This window comes from Mustela putorius, unplaced genomic scaffold (assembly GCF_011764305.1).
Source record: "Mustela putorius furo isolate JIRA1106 unplaced genomic scaffold, ASM1176430v1.1 tig00003836_pilon_pilon_pilon, whole genome shotgun sequence".
NCBI lineage: Eukaryota > Metazoa > Chordata > Mammalia > Carnivora > Mustelidae > Mustela > Mustela putorius.
Window position 1 is genome coordinate 27158239 of NW_025421989.1, and position 18578 is coordinate 27176816.

The following is an 18578-nucleotide window of genomic DNA, read 5'->3' on the forward strand; positions in this document are numbered from 1 at the left end:
AGGTAGTTCAGTATTTCTTGTTGTCTTTGGGCCTATTTTTGCTCTACCACTATGATTTGGTTGTGACAGAAGCAGAGAGCATGACTTTCACTTCATAGGTCTTTGCACCATGAGGAGGCACATCTGGATCTGAGGAAGACAGTTCAAAACCCAGAGACAATGGACCTTTAAGATGGAAGCAGGAAGTGATCTCTTGGTGGCCTCTTCTGGGGAGACAATGAATGTGTATTGTTGGTGGGAAAGAGTACATAGATATTTGCATGATTATTGTGGCAATTTTTAAATGCAGCACTATGCTGACAACAGCATAGCTATCTTGGTAGCCAGGGCTCCTGGAATAAATTTTTAGAGCAGAGACTATGTACCCAGGCTGGGCTTTATGTGAAAAGATACAAATGTCCACATTGCTTGAGCCATTGAAATTTGGGGCCTCTTCATTATCGTAACTCAGCCAATAACCTAATAAACCTAAAAAGAAAATGAGAACAGCTGCATTTATAATTATATAGCTTCAAGGTTTGTCTGCTCCCACCAAATGTAACATATAAACATGTCTGTCTTGTTCATTATTCTATTCTTCTTCTGTAGCATAATACTTATCATATTGGAGGCCCTTAATAAATACTGAATATATTAATAAATGAATGTTCCTACCCTCCTAGAATTTGGCATAATGTATCATTTAGGAACTTTATGACTCTCAGATTATTGGCTTTTCAGATTGTTGATTTTGAACTTATATTATCTAAGAGTCAGGATTACTTGATTAGAAGTCTGAATATATAAGAATGTATTCTGACTATTTTACTTTTGAGATGAGTAAGAAACCCAACAGATTTCTAGACTATAGTAGACCGACTGCACTGATGACCTCCCTATATGCACATCTCTTTGCAATATGACCTTTTTAAAGTTCTTGTCCTCAAAAGGTGCAGCCTATTTCCCTAAGGCTTAAATCTGGATGGGCCTTGTGACTTGCTTGGCTAGCAGAATGTGTTAGAAATGACAGTGACTCAGATCCGAGCCTTGGCCTTAAGAGAACCTGTTCACATCTGCTCTCTCTATTAGAATCCTATTTTATGCATGGGAGTAAGTCCAGGCTAGCTTGCTGGAGGATGAGAGATCATATGGAGTATAGGTGAATCATCCCTGCTGAGCTCATCCTAGATGAGCCAGCCCCCAGCCTACCAGCCCACCAACTGACTACAAGTCCATTAGTAGGTGCTAGTAAGCTCTATCTTGGCTTCAGATATACCAGTAGAACAACCCAACTGACCCAAGGACTATGTGCAATTATAAATGTTATCATTTTAAGTCAATGAATTTGAGGACTCAATCACTGGTATTTTGGGAAAGGCCAGAAATGGGAGAAAGCCTTAGTATTTTTAAATAATAAAAGAGTCCCAAATTTTCAATAATACCAGTGTCTTAAATTAAAAAAAAAAAAAAAAAAGCCGATTTTGATTATGTAACTGAAGGCAGGCTCAATGCTTTGCAAAGGCATGTGTACAAAAATTCATACTAAACTAATGAAGATAACCACTGAAGAAGGGATTTTAGATCTTTATTAGAAAACTTAACAGCAGCTAGTATTTATTGGCTATATACTCTGCTATCAGTCACTGTCCACAGCAGTGACGGAAGGGAAGAAATACTTTGACTTTTCCCCTAACCCTACCCTGTAGTCTTCTGCAAATGCCTCCCGATGGCTAAATCTATCTAGAAGCTGGTGGCCAGAAAGCCTGGGGAATAAGGTGACCAGAGGTCAGCTTCACGCAATATACAACATAGGAGGGGAAGGAACTGGATGGAATGGATCTGAGATCATAGTATATGAGAAGAACCTATGTGGGTTATGAATCACCAAAAGGTCTATGTTTCAAAGATATAAGTAAGTTGGATATGCTCATGTCTTCCTTTAGAGTTGAATACATATCACCTGGGTTTAGACAGATGTGCTTCCCACATACCAAAAGACAACAATTTTTAGAAAAAGCCTCATTCGTATATCAGAATACAATGCTTGAATATTCCAACATTTGGGACTCTTGGGCCCAAGTCACACACAGATTCCAGACAGCCATTCTTTATACTCTTATTACTTAAAGTGTGGGTCAAGTTCTAGGGTACCAGTATCACCTGGATGCCTGATGGGAAAACAAGAATCTCAGATTTTCTAAAAGACCCATCGAATCAGAAGCAGCATTCTAACAACATCCCTAAGCGATTCACATGTATGTTAAAGTTGGAGAAAGGCTGCGCTTTGTGATGGCACATAGAACCTTTCTTCCTTACCATCAGTATGAGAATTTTAGGATACCTACTTATAACAGAAAACATAACTTTTTGTTGTTGTTGTTGTTATCAAACTTCTATTTATTTATTTTATTATTTTCAGTTAGCCAGTATATAGTATGATAATTCTTCATAACAAAGTATTATAGTACATACTGTGTCCTTAGCTCCTCATTGAACCCAGGGAGATGAGCAAACAAGCCTCATAGTGCATCACTGTTGTAAAAATGGGGAAAAGGAGTAAAACAACAACAACCAACACGATTTAAATTAATAGCCTATGGTTAGGAGCTAGGGAGGGGTGAAACTGCATTGGGACTGTTATTAACTGCAAAGTTTAGTGATCTTTTCAGGACTAAGATGAAGTGTGGAGGGTGGGAAGATGGAGCAGAGAGAGTCACTGCATAGCCCATTACAGAATTTGAGGGTCCATTCAAAAATAGCCACATATGAAGGAAGTAAGCTAGAAGTTGCAAAGGTACATCACGTTTTAGGAAAACTGATTCTTCAAAGGAGAAGAGATTATTTAATCCAATTACATCCCAGCTTCAGTATAAAAAATATAACATGCTAATATCAATATCTTAATTATTTTAGTGCTGAACAATTGTTTTCATCTGTGCTGAAACACTATAAAACACTATAAAACCTTAACCATAAACTATCTTTTCTATTAATTTCCTGTTTCTTTTTATTTGTTGGTAATAAATGAGCACTCATATAGAACCTCAAAACTAATTCTCTCTCCCTTCACCAGCACCATCATTGACTGTAGCAGAAAGATACATGTCGCTGATATGAACAAAACAATAAAGTAGCTTTAAAGAGATAACAGTATTGGTCTAGGATTTATAACCACAGTGAAAGCAGCAATAAAAGCTATCTTCATGAGAGTCGCTTAAATTGTGATTGAGTTGCAGATTTTTATTCTTTGTAAATATTTAAGGAAGTTCGAACATTATTGTCCTATTCAAAATTGTTGATGTCACCCACATCATGAACAGGCAGAATGTGTCACCTTCATAAGAAATTTATTTTTAGACAGTGTTTAAGGTATAATCATCAGTCACAGGTCACCCATAGATTGCAACTATCAGGACAAATGGAGTTTTCTCAAAATATCCTTCTGATGACTTTGGTTTCTGGCCCATTTCCTGGTCCATCTCTTTTCCTCTACACTTGGCCAACCATGCCAAAGATGGACTGTACTTTTCCCGGTGATAACCGAAAATGTTCACAAATTATAACTGTGCCATTCAGTTCAAACACTTTTACTTCTAGAGCAAAACAGACTGATTTAATCCAACAACAAACAATGAAATTGTCTCTTCAATTCTCATAATTAGCTCTAATATCAGTAAATAAATCAAAAGGCAGCAAAACAAAGTTTGTCTGTGAGGTCCTTATCAGTCTTTCATAACCCATACAGTGGCCTTGTCCTGAACTATAAGGGGGATAAATGAGGGGAATGCTGACTTTGGCATCCAGCTTACCCTCGGTTAATCTAGCTCATCCTTCTCAGCTGACACGAGACAGAAATAACATCAAAGGGTGATAAACTCTTTCCTGCAAACCTAGGGTTCCATGGTTCGCTGGCTCCAGCCCTAATCTATCAATCCATTTTCTACACAATAAAAGGTAAGAAACACATTACAGATCGGTTATAAGCCCTGGCAGGTGGTCTATGACAAAAATGTAATACGTCAACCAACCCAATGTCCAATGCCCCTTTCCTAGAGTTTGAAGCAGTAGGGGTCAGCCGACATGCATATAGTAGCCAGGATTTAGTATTAAATTATTTTAGGTACATACATACACTCACACATCTTGTAGTATAAGTGTAAAGACTTGACAGAAAAGTTCCTTTTTGGTATGATTCTGATCTTTTATACAAATAGCACTGTTATTTTATTTTATTTTTGCATTACTTATTGGCTTTGCACACTAAGTAATAAATGAAACTGGGTTAGAATTTACAATCTGTGCTCTTAAACACTGCTTTAATCTTTACTTGTTATTCAATGTCAGTTTAAGGAGATGGTATATAAAAGCCTCCATTTAATGCCATTTCAAGATTACAGTATTTTTAGAAAGAACGGCAATCCCTCTAAAAGTATCAGCATTAACTCTGTATAAGCTAGTCGTTACAAAGCAAAAGAACTACAGAAACAAAAGGAACAAGTTTTTATATTAGTAGACTCTTTTTATTATATCATTTCTTCTTTCTAAAATTCATTGCTGTAGGGCAAACATCTTTGTGCTAATAAAGGACTTACTTCAAAAATGTTACTCTGAAGGTCAGAGTTATGAAATTTTTCTCTTTTTATCCACATTGTACTTTTCTTCATTTTAAATTCATTGTGAACAGGAAAGAAAGTTTGCTAAGAATAGTCACATATGTTTTTAATCTGAAATTAGTTTACCTTTATAATAAAGTCTGGTCCACAGCATATTGAAATGACATATTTTCATACTCACTGCGCCCTAACAGTATGTATACAACCAAAAATAGTTTTAATATGGAAATGAGTTATTGCACCAGTATCAGTGCTTTACAATGCATGCTGAATTTTGTTTATATTTTTTAAAATAGCATTGCATTGAAATGAACAAATTATCTTATATTACACTGAGTTTCCCTAATAGAACATTCCATGACTCTAATGAAACTTTCTACAAATGGTTTCTCATCACTCCACCAAAATGTAGGAAACCAACATCAAGAATGGAGGTAGAAGAAGGGTGTGGGGAAGCACTGTGGAGGTTCACTTATGCTCTGTCTGGATTTCTGGGTTAAAGTCAGGAAAGTTGATAGATCCCAAAGGTGCCCAGGGTGAAATAGGCCACCTTAAATTATGCTCAAACTCAAAACATGAAAATGTTGGTGTTTGAAAAGAATGGTTGACTATGAGGACTTCGTAACCAATGTTAAGAGAAAAATCCACCATTTTCCAATAATTTTATCTAAAATACTAGCTGGTTATACATACTGCAAATAATGAGATCTGTGAAATGGGAGGGTGCTGATTAAAAACCTCTCTGCTTTCCAGGAGGGCCATTTGATGACTTTGGTGACTCTAACTCTTCTCTCTTTCAGCTCTTGAATTCATAATCGTGGAACTTTTGCAGCTTTCTCTCCAAGAGCCATGTTTATAGGTGTTTTATTAAGAGGGTGAATATTATACAGCCTTAAAAGAGAAAAAAATCTGGCCATATCTAAGAAGATGGAACTTCCTGGGGGACATTATGCTAACTGAAAAAATCCAGGTCAAATACTACATGATTCTACTTATTGGAGGTGTGTAAAATAGTCAAATTCATAGAAATAGAGAATAGAATGGTGGTTACCAATGCAATGAGGAGAGGGAAATGGGAGCTCCACAACGGGGAAAGAGTCTCAGCCACACAAGATAAAAAAGTAGCACAACTATGTTCTAGTATAACCTGAATTTTACAGATGTTATAGCTGACATATGGACAGGACAAATAAAAGATTACATTGCTAGTAATGGGTAGAATCCATAGTCCATAAAGCCCACTACTAATCAACATGATAAATGTCACCCTCATAACTCCTGTTTACTTTCCACTTGTTTGTAAAATGTCTGATGGACATTCCTGGATATCCCTGAAATTTCGTTAGTTTGGAAAGTTAAAAAACATGTATTATAAATGTATTTCCATTAAGGAGCAATTCATGTTGTAACAGTAACAGTTGGGTTTCTTGGATAGGCCAAGTTCTCAACTTCACTAACATGTCAAAAGAAGAGGATGCTGCTGCTGTGAAGAACATCAGCAGTGGAAACAGTTATAGTAACTAAGACCTGGGCCAAGCCCACCACCGAGGGCCTGATGTTTTGTTCTCACAACTGGGCTGACTATATATCCATACATGAACATACATTTAATATTATAAAATAGATCACTCATGAGAGTGAAAGAGGGAGCTGTTAAAAATCATAATGGGATAACAGGCAAAATTAGGACTTGTCAGAGCAAACTGAGATGTACTCAGGACACATAACCTAGTAAGAACTCCTATCTTAGGGTGAAATTACAGGAAGGCAAAGTTAAGAATGCATATATTAAAAACTTAACAACTATTCACATCCCTCCTTTAATTCTCAGCCTCAAACTACTTAGCAACTCTAAATTAGAAGAGATCTAAATCAATGGAATGTCAAGCCCTATGAGACTCTGAATGTCCTTTAAATAAAGGAAGGGTGGGAATTAATTATGATATGAGTAGAACAGCATGTGGCACATAGTCGTTACCCATTAGATATTTTGTGAATAAAGGATTTAATAAATAAATGTTTTGATGTAATTATTAACTACATAAAGGAAAATTCCAAGATGATGGATTTCTAAGAAATCACAAGTTATATGTCACAACATAATAGTAATTAGGCAAACACCAGTTTCTTATATTTTTTGTAAAGATGTTTCTTTGGTTAAAAAATGTAATTCACATTAAAGGCAGGATTGATTGGTAACAACTAGAACAATCTATTAATCATGGTCTTTGATATGAAATTAATCATTTGGAACAAATGTCCATTTTTGAGCAAGGAGGGGAAAAGACAAGCTTTAGCTTGATTTATCTCTTTTTTACTATCCATATCTGTAGTAATGACTAATAATAACTAGCACTACATAGCAAACATATTTGGAAAAAGATGAAACATTTATTTACTTGACACAAAAGAAAAGAACAAATCTAAACTGTTTACTCCTCTGATGAAAAGTTAGAAGTAACATGATTAGAGGTAAATATAAAATGAACTCCATCTCTGGAAATTGTAATATAGTCATTTGTATATTGCAGAAAATGGCCTGCCAGTTTCACTCTATTTTTACTTTCATACTGTTTATTTTTTAAAAATAACATATGTAGCCTTGCGATCAATATCACATAATTCCACTATTGAAGCTTTTCTACAGGGGCGCCTGGGTGGCTCAGTTGGTTGGGTGACTGCCTTCAGCTCAGGCATATCCTGGAGTCCCAGGATTGAGTTCTGCATTGGGCTCCCTGCTCAGGCGGGAGTCTGATTCTCCCTCTGACCCTCCCTCCTCTCATGCTCCTCTCCCCTGTCAAATGGATGAATAAAACTTAAAAAAAAGCTTTTTACATATATATTTTACATATATACATGTATATTTTAGAGAGAGAGACACACACACACACAGAGAGAGAGAGAGAGAGAGAAAGAGGGAGAATCTTAAGTAGGCTCCATACTGGTGTGGAGCCCAGTGCAAATCAAGAGTCAATGCTTAACTGACTGAACCACCCAGGTGCCCCTACATATATTTTTAAACTTAATTTTTTCTTCTAGGCAAAGTAGATCAGGTTTTTTAATTAAAAGGGACTTAACTGAAATTCATTTTTTGGCAAAATTTCTCATTTGTGTTTATAGAATGTTTTAGTTTCTGTATGTACTGTTTTATAGTATCTAGGCATTAACAAATTAAAATAGTAAATTATTGTTTACACATAAGTGTCAAAATAGGATGCAAAAATTTAAATTTATTCAACAAAATGAAAATAGGTTATTATGACTAATAGGAATATATAATATATACTACCTGTAAAATTACTTTATACCAAATATAGTATTCTGAAACAACACAAATATATTTTCCTATATTACCTAGTCACAAATAATCCAGGATAAAGAAGGCGGTAGAAAATAATTTGAAAACATAACACCTAGTTTTCCAAAAATGGCAAAAAGCAAAGCAAAAACTCTCATATGTAAAAGGAAATTCCAGTTTTTACTTTTAAAGGAACAATGGAGAAAAATGAGAAACCTTTTTTTTTCTTGTTTCTAGCATTTTAATTACAGAAAAATCACTTGAGCTTCACTAAAATGTTTTAAAAAATTATTCTGGATTCTGGATATAAAACTTTTATATTTAAATAGAGAACAATATGTCCTCAAATAAGTCACATACCCTTTCTAGGATTCAGTGTTTTAATCTAGAAGATGTGAGATTAATTTAGCTTCATTTGGACCCTTTCATCTGAATTATCCTATGAGTCTACAAAACAAATATTCCGTTATTTCGCCTTTAAATAAAGTATAGGAGGAACACAATAGGATTCAAAAATAAATACTGATAAGACATATTTTGATTCTAAATAATGGATAGCTGAAAAAATATCTGCACATAATGAGTAAAAAGAACAATGATGAATAAAGAAAGCAGACACAAAGTGACAACGAAAGAAGATAAAAAGGATTAGAAAAGGTAAAGAGTCAGAAGACAGAACAGAAAATAATGACTCACATACACTAACCTGGGCAGAACAAAAATGATATCTATATACACAGATAAGTAGATTTATGATAGGCACAGAGAGATACCAATTCATATGAAAAAACACACTTCACAGGGAAAAAGGAAGAGTGATAGGGATGGGAACAGGTGGGAAGGGGGAATCCACCCCCCTGCACACAGCAGTTCAGAAAACATATAAAGAGATATGAAGAATGATAAATATTTGAAACAACACCGAGTCAGACATGTGTATGAAGATTATAGAGTGAGACACTCAGAGAGAAAAACACACAGAGGCTAGCTTTAAAAACATTCCCATTTTTGTGGATCTTGAAAGTATTATTATTTAACCCACTGAGCCACCCAGGTGCCTCTAAAAGTATTATTGTTATTATTTTAAAAAGAGTTTTATTTATTTATTTGACAGATCACAAGTAGTCAGAGAGGCAGGCAGAGAGAGGAGGAAACAGGCTCCCTGCTGAGCAGAGAGCCCGATGCGGGACTTGATTCCAGGACCCTGGGACCATGCCCCGAGCCGAAGGCAGAGGCCTTAACCCACGAACAACCCAGGCACCCCTGAAAGTATGATTATTAATGACTGTAAAGGTCAAGATATGTTTTAGGTAAAAACAAGAATTTCATTTCATGATCCATATCTAGAGGTAGCCATAAACTTAAACCAAGTAAACCTTAAAGTCTTAAAGGTTGAAGCCTTAAACTTAAACCTTTAGAGCATTTCCCATCTCTGGTATAAAGAGAAGCTATCAAGGTCAAGACCTGCTAACACAGTTTTGCAATGAACTCATTACAGTGTCCATCACTCCTGTAAAGGAATAACTATTTTACTTCCACACGTGTTTTTCTTTATTCACTAATGAAACACAAAGGTCCCAAAGCAATTGCTAAATTGGTTAATATGCAGGATATAGCATATTAGAGTTAGTGGGTAGAAAGACACTTGCCACTCGGGATTGTGACATGACATTTTTGGAGAAGCTGCACATTAAGGAACTGGCATATTTGTATTCCAGCAACCATGACTTACTAGTTACAATTATACCACTCATTGTAGTCTTTGGGTAGAGGAGGGGGGCTAGAGAATAAAAGAAGGAGTCCCCATTATTTCTTCTCTCTAGATTGAGAATTTAAGGTTTAATCATGATTAAGACTGTCTCATGATCATCATGACCATCTTTCTTTACTTTTTAAAATCTTCTGACTTGTGTACTGACTTAAATTTGGCACTGTTTTCTATTCTTAATTTAGACATAGGGACTTAGAACAGACACTGAAATAAATTTTATCTTATTCATTTTATTCTTTCATTCTTAATTTTCATTCTTATTATTCATAATAATATATTATGATATAGTAATATAATTCAAGATGGTACTCATTGTCATAGCTTTAATTTTGTATCATAAAAAAAATATTTACTTTAGGGGCACCTGGGTAGCTTAGTCATTAAACGGCCACCTTCGGCTCAGGTCATGATACCAGAGTTCTGGGATTGAGTCTCGTATTGGGCTCCCTGCTCTGCAGGAAGCCTGCTTCTCCCTCTCCCACTCCCCTGCTTGTGTTCCCTCGCTGTGTCTCTCTGTTGAATAAATAAATAAAAATCTTAAAAGAATTTTTGACTTTATATTCTGCTGTAAAACAGATAAAACCTTGACCCATGTCATATAAAGTTGCTATTATAGGTTTCATAGATTTGCTATAAATATTTTATTTATTTAATTTATTTATTTGAGAGAGAGAGAGAGAGAGATCATAAGTGGGAGGGAACGGGAGAGGGAGAGGAAAAAGCAGACTCTGCAGGGGAGGGAGCCTGATGCAGGGCTCGATCCCAGGAACCTGAGATCATGACCTGACCTGAAGGCAGATGTTTAACTGAATGAGCCACCCAGGTGCCCCTGTTTCATAGTTTAAAATAGTTCTCTTCACATTTCCTACAATTACAATTTTTGTGATACCAAGATGTCCTGAGATACGGAATATTTGGAGACATCTCTCCTCCTTGTTTTCTTCCCAGGGGTTTTGCTTTGTTAGTGTTTTCAGATTACACTTACAAGTGAAATCATGCAATACTTGTCTTTCTTTGTCTCATGATAGTTTTATAAGTCATTATTCTAGTACCTTTCCTGTATATTTACATTTACCAGTGAGATTTGTACTTTCATGTTTTCTTGTTACTAATTGGTGCCCTTTCTTTTCATGTTAAAGAAGTCTTTTCTCATAAGGCCACTTTAATGGTGATGAACTCCTTTAGTTTCTGCTTATCTGGAAAGCTCTTTATTTCTCCTTCAATTCTCCATGATGACATTGCCAGGTAAGGTATTCTTGGTCGGAAGTTTTTTCCTCTCAGCATTTTGAATATGCCTGCTTCCTTCCTTCCTTCCTTCCTTCCTTTTTTCTTTCTTTCTTTCTTTCTTTCTTTCTTTCTTTTTGTCTGCAAAGTTTCTGCTGAAAATCTCCTGAGATTCTTAGGGGAGTTGCCTTGTACATAACACATTTTTTTTCTTGTTGCTTTCAAGATTCTGTCTTTATCTTTACTTTTAACATTTTAATTATAATGTGTCTTATTGTGAGTATTTTTAAGTCATTTTATTTATAACTCTCTGGGATTCCTGGATCTGGATGTTTATATCCTCCTTCAGGTTAGGTTAGTTTTCTACCATTATTTCTTAAAATAATTTTTCTGCCCCTTTCTCCCTCTCTTTTTATGGACTCCTATAATGTGAATGTTATTCTACTTGATACTGTTCCAAGGTTTCTTAAATTATATTAACTTCTTAAGATTTTTTTCCTATATGCCACTGTCCTTGGGTGAGTTCCACTGCGCTGTATACTAGCTCACTCATTTTTTCTTCTGTTTTGTCTTGTCTGCTGTTGAATGCCTCTACTGTGTTTTTCAGTTCTCTTTTTGTATTCTTCAGCTCTGTGACTTCTGTTTGGTACTTCCTTATATCTCTATGTGGAAGCTCTCAATACATTCATCTATCCTTCCAAGTTTGGTGAGCAAATTTATCACCACTCCTTTAAACTCTTTAACAGGTAAATTACTTAATTCCATTTCATTTATTTCCCCTGAGGTTTTATCTTGTTCTTTCCTTTGGAACATATTCTTCTATTTCCTCATGTTACATGACTTTTTATTTATTTATTTACTTATTTTTTGTATTAAGAGAAATGTCTACCCCTCTCAGTCTTGAAGGGATGACCTTGTGTAGGAGATGAATCTTTTCATTCAACTTTGCTCTAGCTCTTGATTGTTTCTTGAATCTCTACAATAGTCTAAGCAACCTGATTTATTCTTGATTGGTTGCAGTCATTAAGAATGTGCCAAGACCTGTTACTGTTCCCAAGAAAGGAATTTCAGTCAGCTCTTAGTTTTAGGCTGATTGGGAGCCAGACTCTCAGGATGCAGCTTTTAAAGTATGCAAATATATACTGTCCTAAGGGGCCACAATCATGAACCCTGATGCAATCCAGATCAGGAGATCCAGAAGTGTCCCCTGGGTGACTGTCAAAAAATAAAAAGCACCAGGTAAGTATATCAAGTCATTTCTGAGATGTACTGGTGAGGCACAGTGCGATTGTGAGAAAGGATACAGATGGTGTCCCCTGACCTACCTTCCCTAAAAGCCAATCTGTAGCCTCTATACCTGTGGCAAACCCGGAGCCTGTCCCTCAGGCTGAAGCTCTAGGAAAATAATCTTTCTTGAAGAAAGACTAAGGTATATTTCTGTCTGCTGTCTGTACTGTGCCCTGAGGATGACAGCCTGATGAAAAAACCAAACTCACTGATTGTTACAATCCCAAGGGACTCAGGAATGTAACCCTTCCTGGTCACCAGCATTAGGCAATCAAAGAGCATTCCCTGTGTGGCCAGTGTAGACTTTAGCAAGGTAGTAGCCAGTAGTAGACTTTAGCAAGGTAGTAGGAAAGCTCAGGGATGCCTCAGGGATGAGGCACAGCTGCTGGATTTGGCAGGGCAGTGGGAGAGTGCAGGAACCATGTGTTGCCCGTGGCTTTGGTAGGGTAGCAGGGTACCCTTCTGGCTTTAACAGCGTAGTCAAAGTTGTTGGGAACTCAAGCCTGCCTGTGCTAGAAAGGGAGAGTGCCAAAGTGGCACCCACCAGCACTTCCATCTGGGAGAGATTCCAAGCCAATCCATGCCCCTCTAGCTGATTCTTGATTAGCAAATGGGTCTCCTTCATAGTCTAAACATTTTTCAAACTGTTGCCATTGTGCTGAGTCTTGGGGCAAGTAAGGCTGTGTATGAGCCCTTTAAGAACAGTATCTCAGTTCCCTACAGCCCTTTGGGTAGCTACTGGATGTAAGACCCATTGTTTTTCAAAGCTAGATGTTTTGGTGGCTCATCTCTCCAGTGTAGGTCCCATGGGTTAAAGTGCTTGAATGAACCTCTTTCTCCTCAGGTAGAAGTTCCTGTTCTGTGAAGTCCATCCTAATTGTCAGCTACCATGCTAGACAGTGTCTCTGAATCTCTTACCTGCCTGATGTGGCAGTTTTATCCTTTGTTGTGGTGGAACCCTTCAGCTAGTTTTCAGGTGTTTTTTAGAGGGAACTATTTTATATGTAGTTGTATATTCACTGTGTCCATGGCAGAAGGTGAGTTCAGGATCTTCCCATGCCACCACATAGGACATAAGCCCCTGACAATGAAATCTCTACTATTCTTTCCCATCACCTACATACAGAAATTTTTCTCAGGAAGTAACTGTGACATTTTTAAAATAAGGCACTTTTTATGACATGAAAATTAAAGTTCAGCAATATCTTTTTTTGCATGGACTTGTCCCTGGTTTAAAGGATTACAGTTTGCTTTATATTCTGGATGGAACAAAATTAACAGGTATTAAATATGCTCAGTAAGGGAGTAGAACTATGGTATTAAGTGGATATGAGGTTTTAAAACATTTTTGGACGGTCGAAACCCATATGAGTAGAGCTACATGAATACATATAAAGTAAGGGAGAAGTAGCCTTAGGTGTAGGGGTATCTGACCTTGGCATAATCTGGGGACTAGAGGAAGAATACCGTGATGGCTGGGGCTAGGAAGTACGTTAAAATTTGGGTACATAGAGTTTGTAGATGGAACTTTGGCCCTAGCTCAAAACTACCACAATGAATGGTGTTCCCTTAACATTTACTTATAAGCAAAGATAAATATGAATCAAGACAAATAAGAAGTGTGCAGTTCTTATCTAAAGAAATTAAAGTTGGTATCTGGAACAAATCTCAGCAGTCATTGTGGGCATCTCAGAATAAAGCCCACTGCAGTACAGAATTTGAAGATATCTTCTAGCAAGAGGGTCAACTCCCTGCCTTAGCACACAGACCAAAATATCCAAGCCAACAAGATGCACCTACAGTCTATTTCTTATTCTTATACATAAATATACAGAAGGCCACTGGCTCTATGAATTAAGTCTACAACCCCAAAAGAGAAAATGACAGGGAAATAGACAAATTCTTTGACAGACACAACTTACAAAAGCTTATACTCAAAGAAATGAAAAATCTCACCATCCCCTGTATCTATTAAAGAAATTGAATCAATCATCAAAAACTTTCCCACAAAAAAATAACTTCATCACCAGATAGATTTACAATTGAATTCTCTGAAACATCTTGGAAAGAAATAATACCAATCTGTAACAATTTCTTCCAGAAAAAAAAGAGAGTACTTTTCAACTTCTTTTTATGACTAGTCTAACATTGCTATCAACACTTGAGAAAGATACTATAAAATAAATTACAGATGACTTTCTGTCATGAACAACAATATAAAAATCCTAAACAACATATTAGAAAATGAATCCAGCAATCTATAAGAAGTACAAGACTTCATGACCTGTATGATTTCTTTCAGGAATCCCAGAGTAGTTTCACATTCAGAACCAGTGGCTATAGTTTACTGCATTCACACAAAGGAGAAAAATCATAGGCTCAATAAATACAGAAAAACCATTTGAATATATTCCATAACTGTTCATCATAAAAACATGAACTGGAATAAGGAGAAATTCCTTAATTTGATTAAAAGAAGCTATAAAATGTCCTATGACAAACATAATATTTAATGATAAATTATTGAAAGCTTTCTACCTGACACAGGAAATGAGCCAAGGTTTCTCATTATTGTCCCTTCTATTAAACATTGTATTGGAAGTTCTAGTCTATGCAAAAAAATAAAATAAAATTCAAAGCACTGAAAAGAGAGAAACTACCTCTGTTTGATGACAAAACTGTGCACATAAAAAATGCAAAAGATTCTGAAAAGTATTAATATTAATAAGTGAATTTAGCAAGGACAATGAATATCTGCGTAATACACAAAAATCTATTATATTTTTATATACCGACAACAAAGAGAAAATAAAATTCAAAATGAATTCCATATCTTAAATAGGATCAAAATATCAAATATCAGGGATGAAATCTAATAAAAGATGTGCAGGTCCTTTGGACTGAACAATGCAAAATATGGTGGTAAAAGCATTCAAGAAGACCAGAATAAATGAAGGGATATATCATTTTCACAGAGTACGGGACTCTCTAGTGTAAAGATGTTAACTGATCAACAAATTTAACACAATTTCAAACACTACCCTGTCAGACTTCAGTGAAAATTGACAAGTCGGTTCTAAAATGTATTTGCTAAAGCAATGAACCAAAGCTAGCAAAGACATCTGGACTAAGAACAAAGTTGGAGGGTTTAGATTAGTAGATCCCCAAAACTTAGACAAAACAATTGTATATATGCATACAATGGAATGTTACTCAGTTAAAAAAAGGAATGGCTTTCTGATGCCTGCTAGAATGTGGATGAACCTTGAAAACATTATGCTAAGTGAAATAATTTACACACAAAGGGACAGATAGACTATCAGTCTACTTTTAGGAACTTCTAGAACAGGCAAATTCATAGAGGAAGAGTAGATTAGAGATTGTGTGTGTGGGTAGCAGGATATGGAGTTACCACTTGATGATTACAGAATTTCTGTCTGGAGGGATGAAAATGTTTCACACGTAGGTGATGGTCATGGTTGCCTATTGTGAATGTAATATATAACACTGAATTGTACACTTAGAAATCATGAAAATGACAAATTTTATGTTATATCCTTTTTACCACAATAGAAACAAAAATAAATACACCCAAATCATTGAATTATATACTTTTAAATGGGTACACTGTATGGTTTATAAATTATGTCTCAGTAAAGCTATTAAAAATGATTCTTATTAAGCTAGTGTGGTAACACTTGAAGGACAGACACAGTCAAAAGGAAGAGACTAGAGAATGCAGGAGCAGATTTATATGTATGTTCATGAGATTTATGACAAAGTTACCACAGGAGTACAGTGGGAAAAGAATTGCCTTTTGCTGGACTGATGTTATTTTCATGATAAATTCATATATGCCACTGGTTTTAAAGAATAAGTATGTATTAATTTGATATTTAAAATTAATACATTTATGAAGTGTCCAAGGTACAAAGACTCACAAGTTAGGTGACTAAGTAACTAAGTGAACAAATGAACAAACAAATACAAAACACCTTTCACATCAATCACTGATTGAGTCTATACTATGAGTAAGGATAAGTAATTTTGATTTATAATACTTGTTGAAGTGGACTGCCTCCAACTTGGTTAAATACTGTCATTAGACACCTGAATGCTGAATTCCTTCATCTGTTTTGCAGCCTAAGTCTTTAGCATAACTCATGCAAAGTAACAATGGTTTATATTTTGGCTGTTGGTCATTAATGTATTGCCATCCAACAGCATTCTTTCCATCCATAGCAAATCATGGAGCCAAATCAAATGGTCAGGTTAAAATACATGCCAGTCCACATACCTGTTCCCCTCCCCCAACCCCAGCAATAAAACACCCATGAAACAAAACAAATACAAACACTTGCAACATATAACACATATGACAGCAGAGATGGCTAACATCTAACCTTTATCCACTGAAGATTTGTCTGCTTGAGCTTATTTTCGAGTTTATCTTGCTCTTCTGGGTTTATGGGAGCACTTACAAGCACTATTCCTCCAGTTTCATTTAATTGTTTTAGAATTCCCTGGCGCAGGGGCAACTCTTCCACCAGTAACTGAAATAGACAAATGCAACAACATTTATAATGAATTACAGCACAATTCCAACTATCTTGTCTTTGTCTCTATTAATTAGTCTATCAAAATGAAGCAACTTGACTGAAGGCGGACTGCTGCCTCAAATACCAACCACTTCCTACAGAGTGCAGAATTGATGGACTGGAGTACCCACTCCCAAGGAGATAAACCTATCATAGAAAGGACCAAAATATCTTATCTCTCCGAAATTCTTTCTAAGGAAGAAAGTATCACATGGTATCATGAGCTCCAAAATAACACCCTAAGCATTGTTAAGAGTCTGAAAACACATCTCTGTCAGAAACAGAGTAATCTGGGTAAATTCATCACCTTCTTAGGTAGTAAGCATCCATGCTGTAAGTTACTACAGAGTAAGAAACTGCATTATCATACTGAGCGCTAACTACCATTGAGACCATACCAGGTACCAGGTGCTGGGTTAACCTCATCACATATTATATAAAAATTAATTGAGATAATATAATTCTATGAGGTAGAGCCTATTATCTTCTTCTTCAGAAGGAAGCTGAGACAGAGAGATTAAATCCTGACAGAGAGGCTAAATACCAGCTCCAAGAACACAAAAGTTGCAAGCAACGGAGCTGTGATTCCAACTTGGGCAATTTCATTCAAGATCCGTTATTTTTGAGTCCCCCACACCCCTGAATTTCTTTTATTCATTCAGTCTTCGATTATAAATGCCCTTTCCCAAGACCTACAAACCACCACGGTTGTTAATAACTGTCCTTTATTTCTTCGTGTCATCTAGAGCTACAGTGTCCAATATAGTGTCACAAGCCACATGAGGCTACTTAAATTGAAATTAATTAAATTTCAATAACATGAAAAAGTCAGTTCCCTGGTCACACTACTTTTAAAGTACTCAAAAGACACCTACAGCTTTTGACTACTGCAATAGGCAATAGAGAGCATTACTGTCATCACAGAAATTTCTGTTGGACAGTGCTGATCTAGATTGTTTAAGGAAAAATGAAAATGAATGCACATTTATTAATAAGTAAATAGCACTAAACATATCTAATATATGAGGTATCAATTACATTGCTATATATAACACTCAGTAAATTTTGGAAAGATTGATTTTCAAGAACACACTGAGTTCATTTTTCTATGATATACCCATCTTCAAACTAACCAAAGATCCAAAACTTGGTAGTTTTTTGTTTTTGTTTTGCCATATCTGACAGAGAGTAGGTGCTCAATATTTGTTTACTGAACTAAGCATTAATTTTATTTTTATACTCTATCCTCTGTTCTTGTCTTATTTTTTGTCTCATAGAAATAAGTGGTTGACAATGGAGTCTAATTTGCATGTACAAACCAACTGAATCACTGATAAAGGAGCAATTCCATTTCATTTGATTATATGACCTTGTAAAATGAGGATAACAGCAACCATTTTGAGAGTTTTATATGAAGATTAAATAAATAGCAGATGTAAGTACACCTAATACTTAGCACATAACAGAAGACGATTAAATGTTAATTTCCTTTTTCTTTTCACCTTCACTTCAAGAATTATAGTAAAACAGATCCAAATAAGTCTCTTTTCTAAAACTAAAACCAGGAAAGTTAATCCAACTACACAATTAGTGCATGTCAGTCAGCCAGGTGAGGTAATCAGTAATAAGCAGACATCACAGTAGGAAGGCATAAAAAGCCTCTTGAATAGTCTCGATGTCTATTCAACCAGTATAGAATGTGATTCGACACCACACATCTCCAACCACACCTAGACAAACAAACACTTTTAGGCAAATCAGACACCTCTAATTAGAGGCTGAAATAGTACGATTGATTTGGCAATTAA

The 18578-nt window shown here is 35.8% G+C and overlaps 1 protein-coding gene across 3 annotated transcripts in view; it reads right to left on the minus strand.

The window, feature by feature from the left end:
• Window positions 1-18578, minus strand: part of DMD (dystrophin) — a 2119021-nt gene that overhangs the window by 785016 nt on the left and 1315427 nt on the right. For all 3 annotated transcript variants that reach the window (XM_045089435.1, XM_045089434.1, XM_045089436.1), the window contains exon 47: window positions 16576-16725. In XM_045089435.1, coding sequence (XP_044945370.1) covers window positions 16576-16725 — 150 coding nt within the window. The remainder of the gene's footprint in view (window positions 1-16575; window positions 16726-18578) is intronic.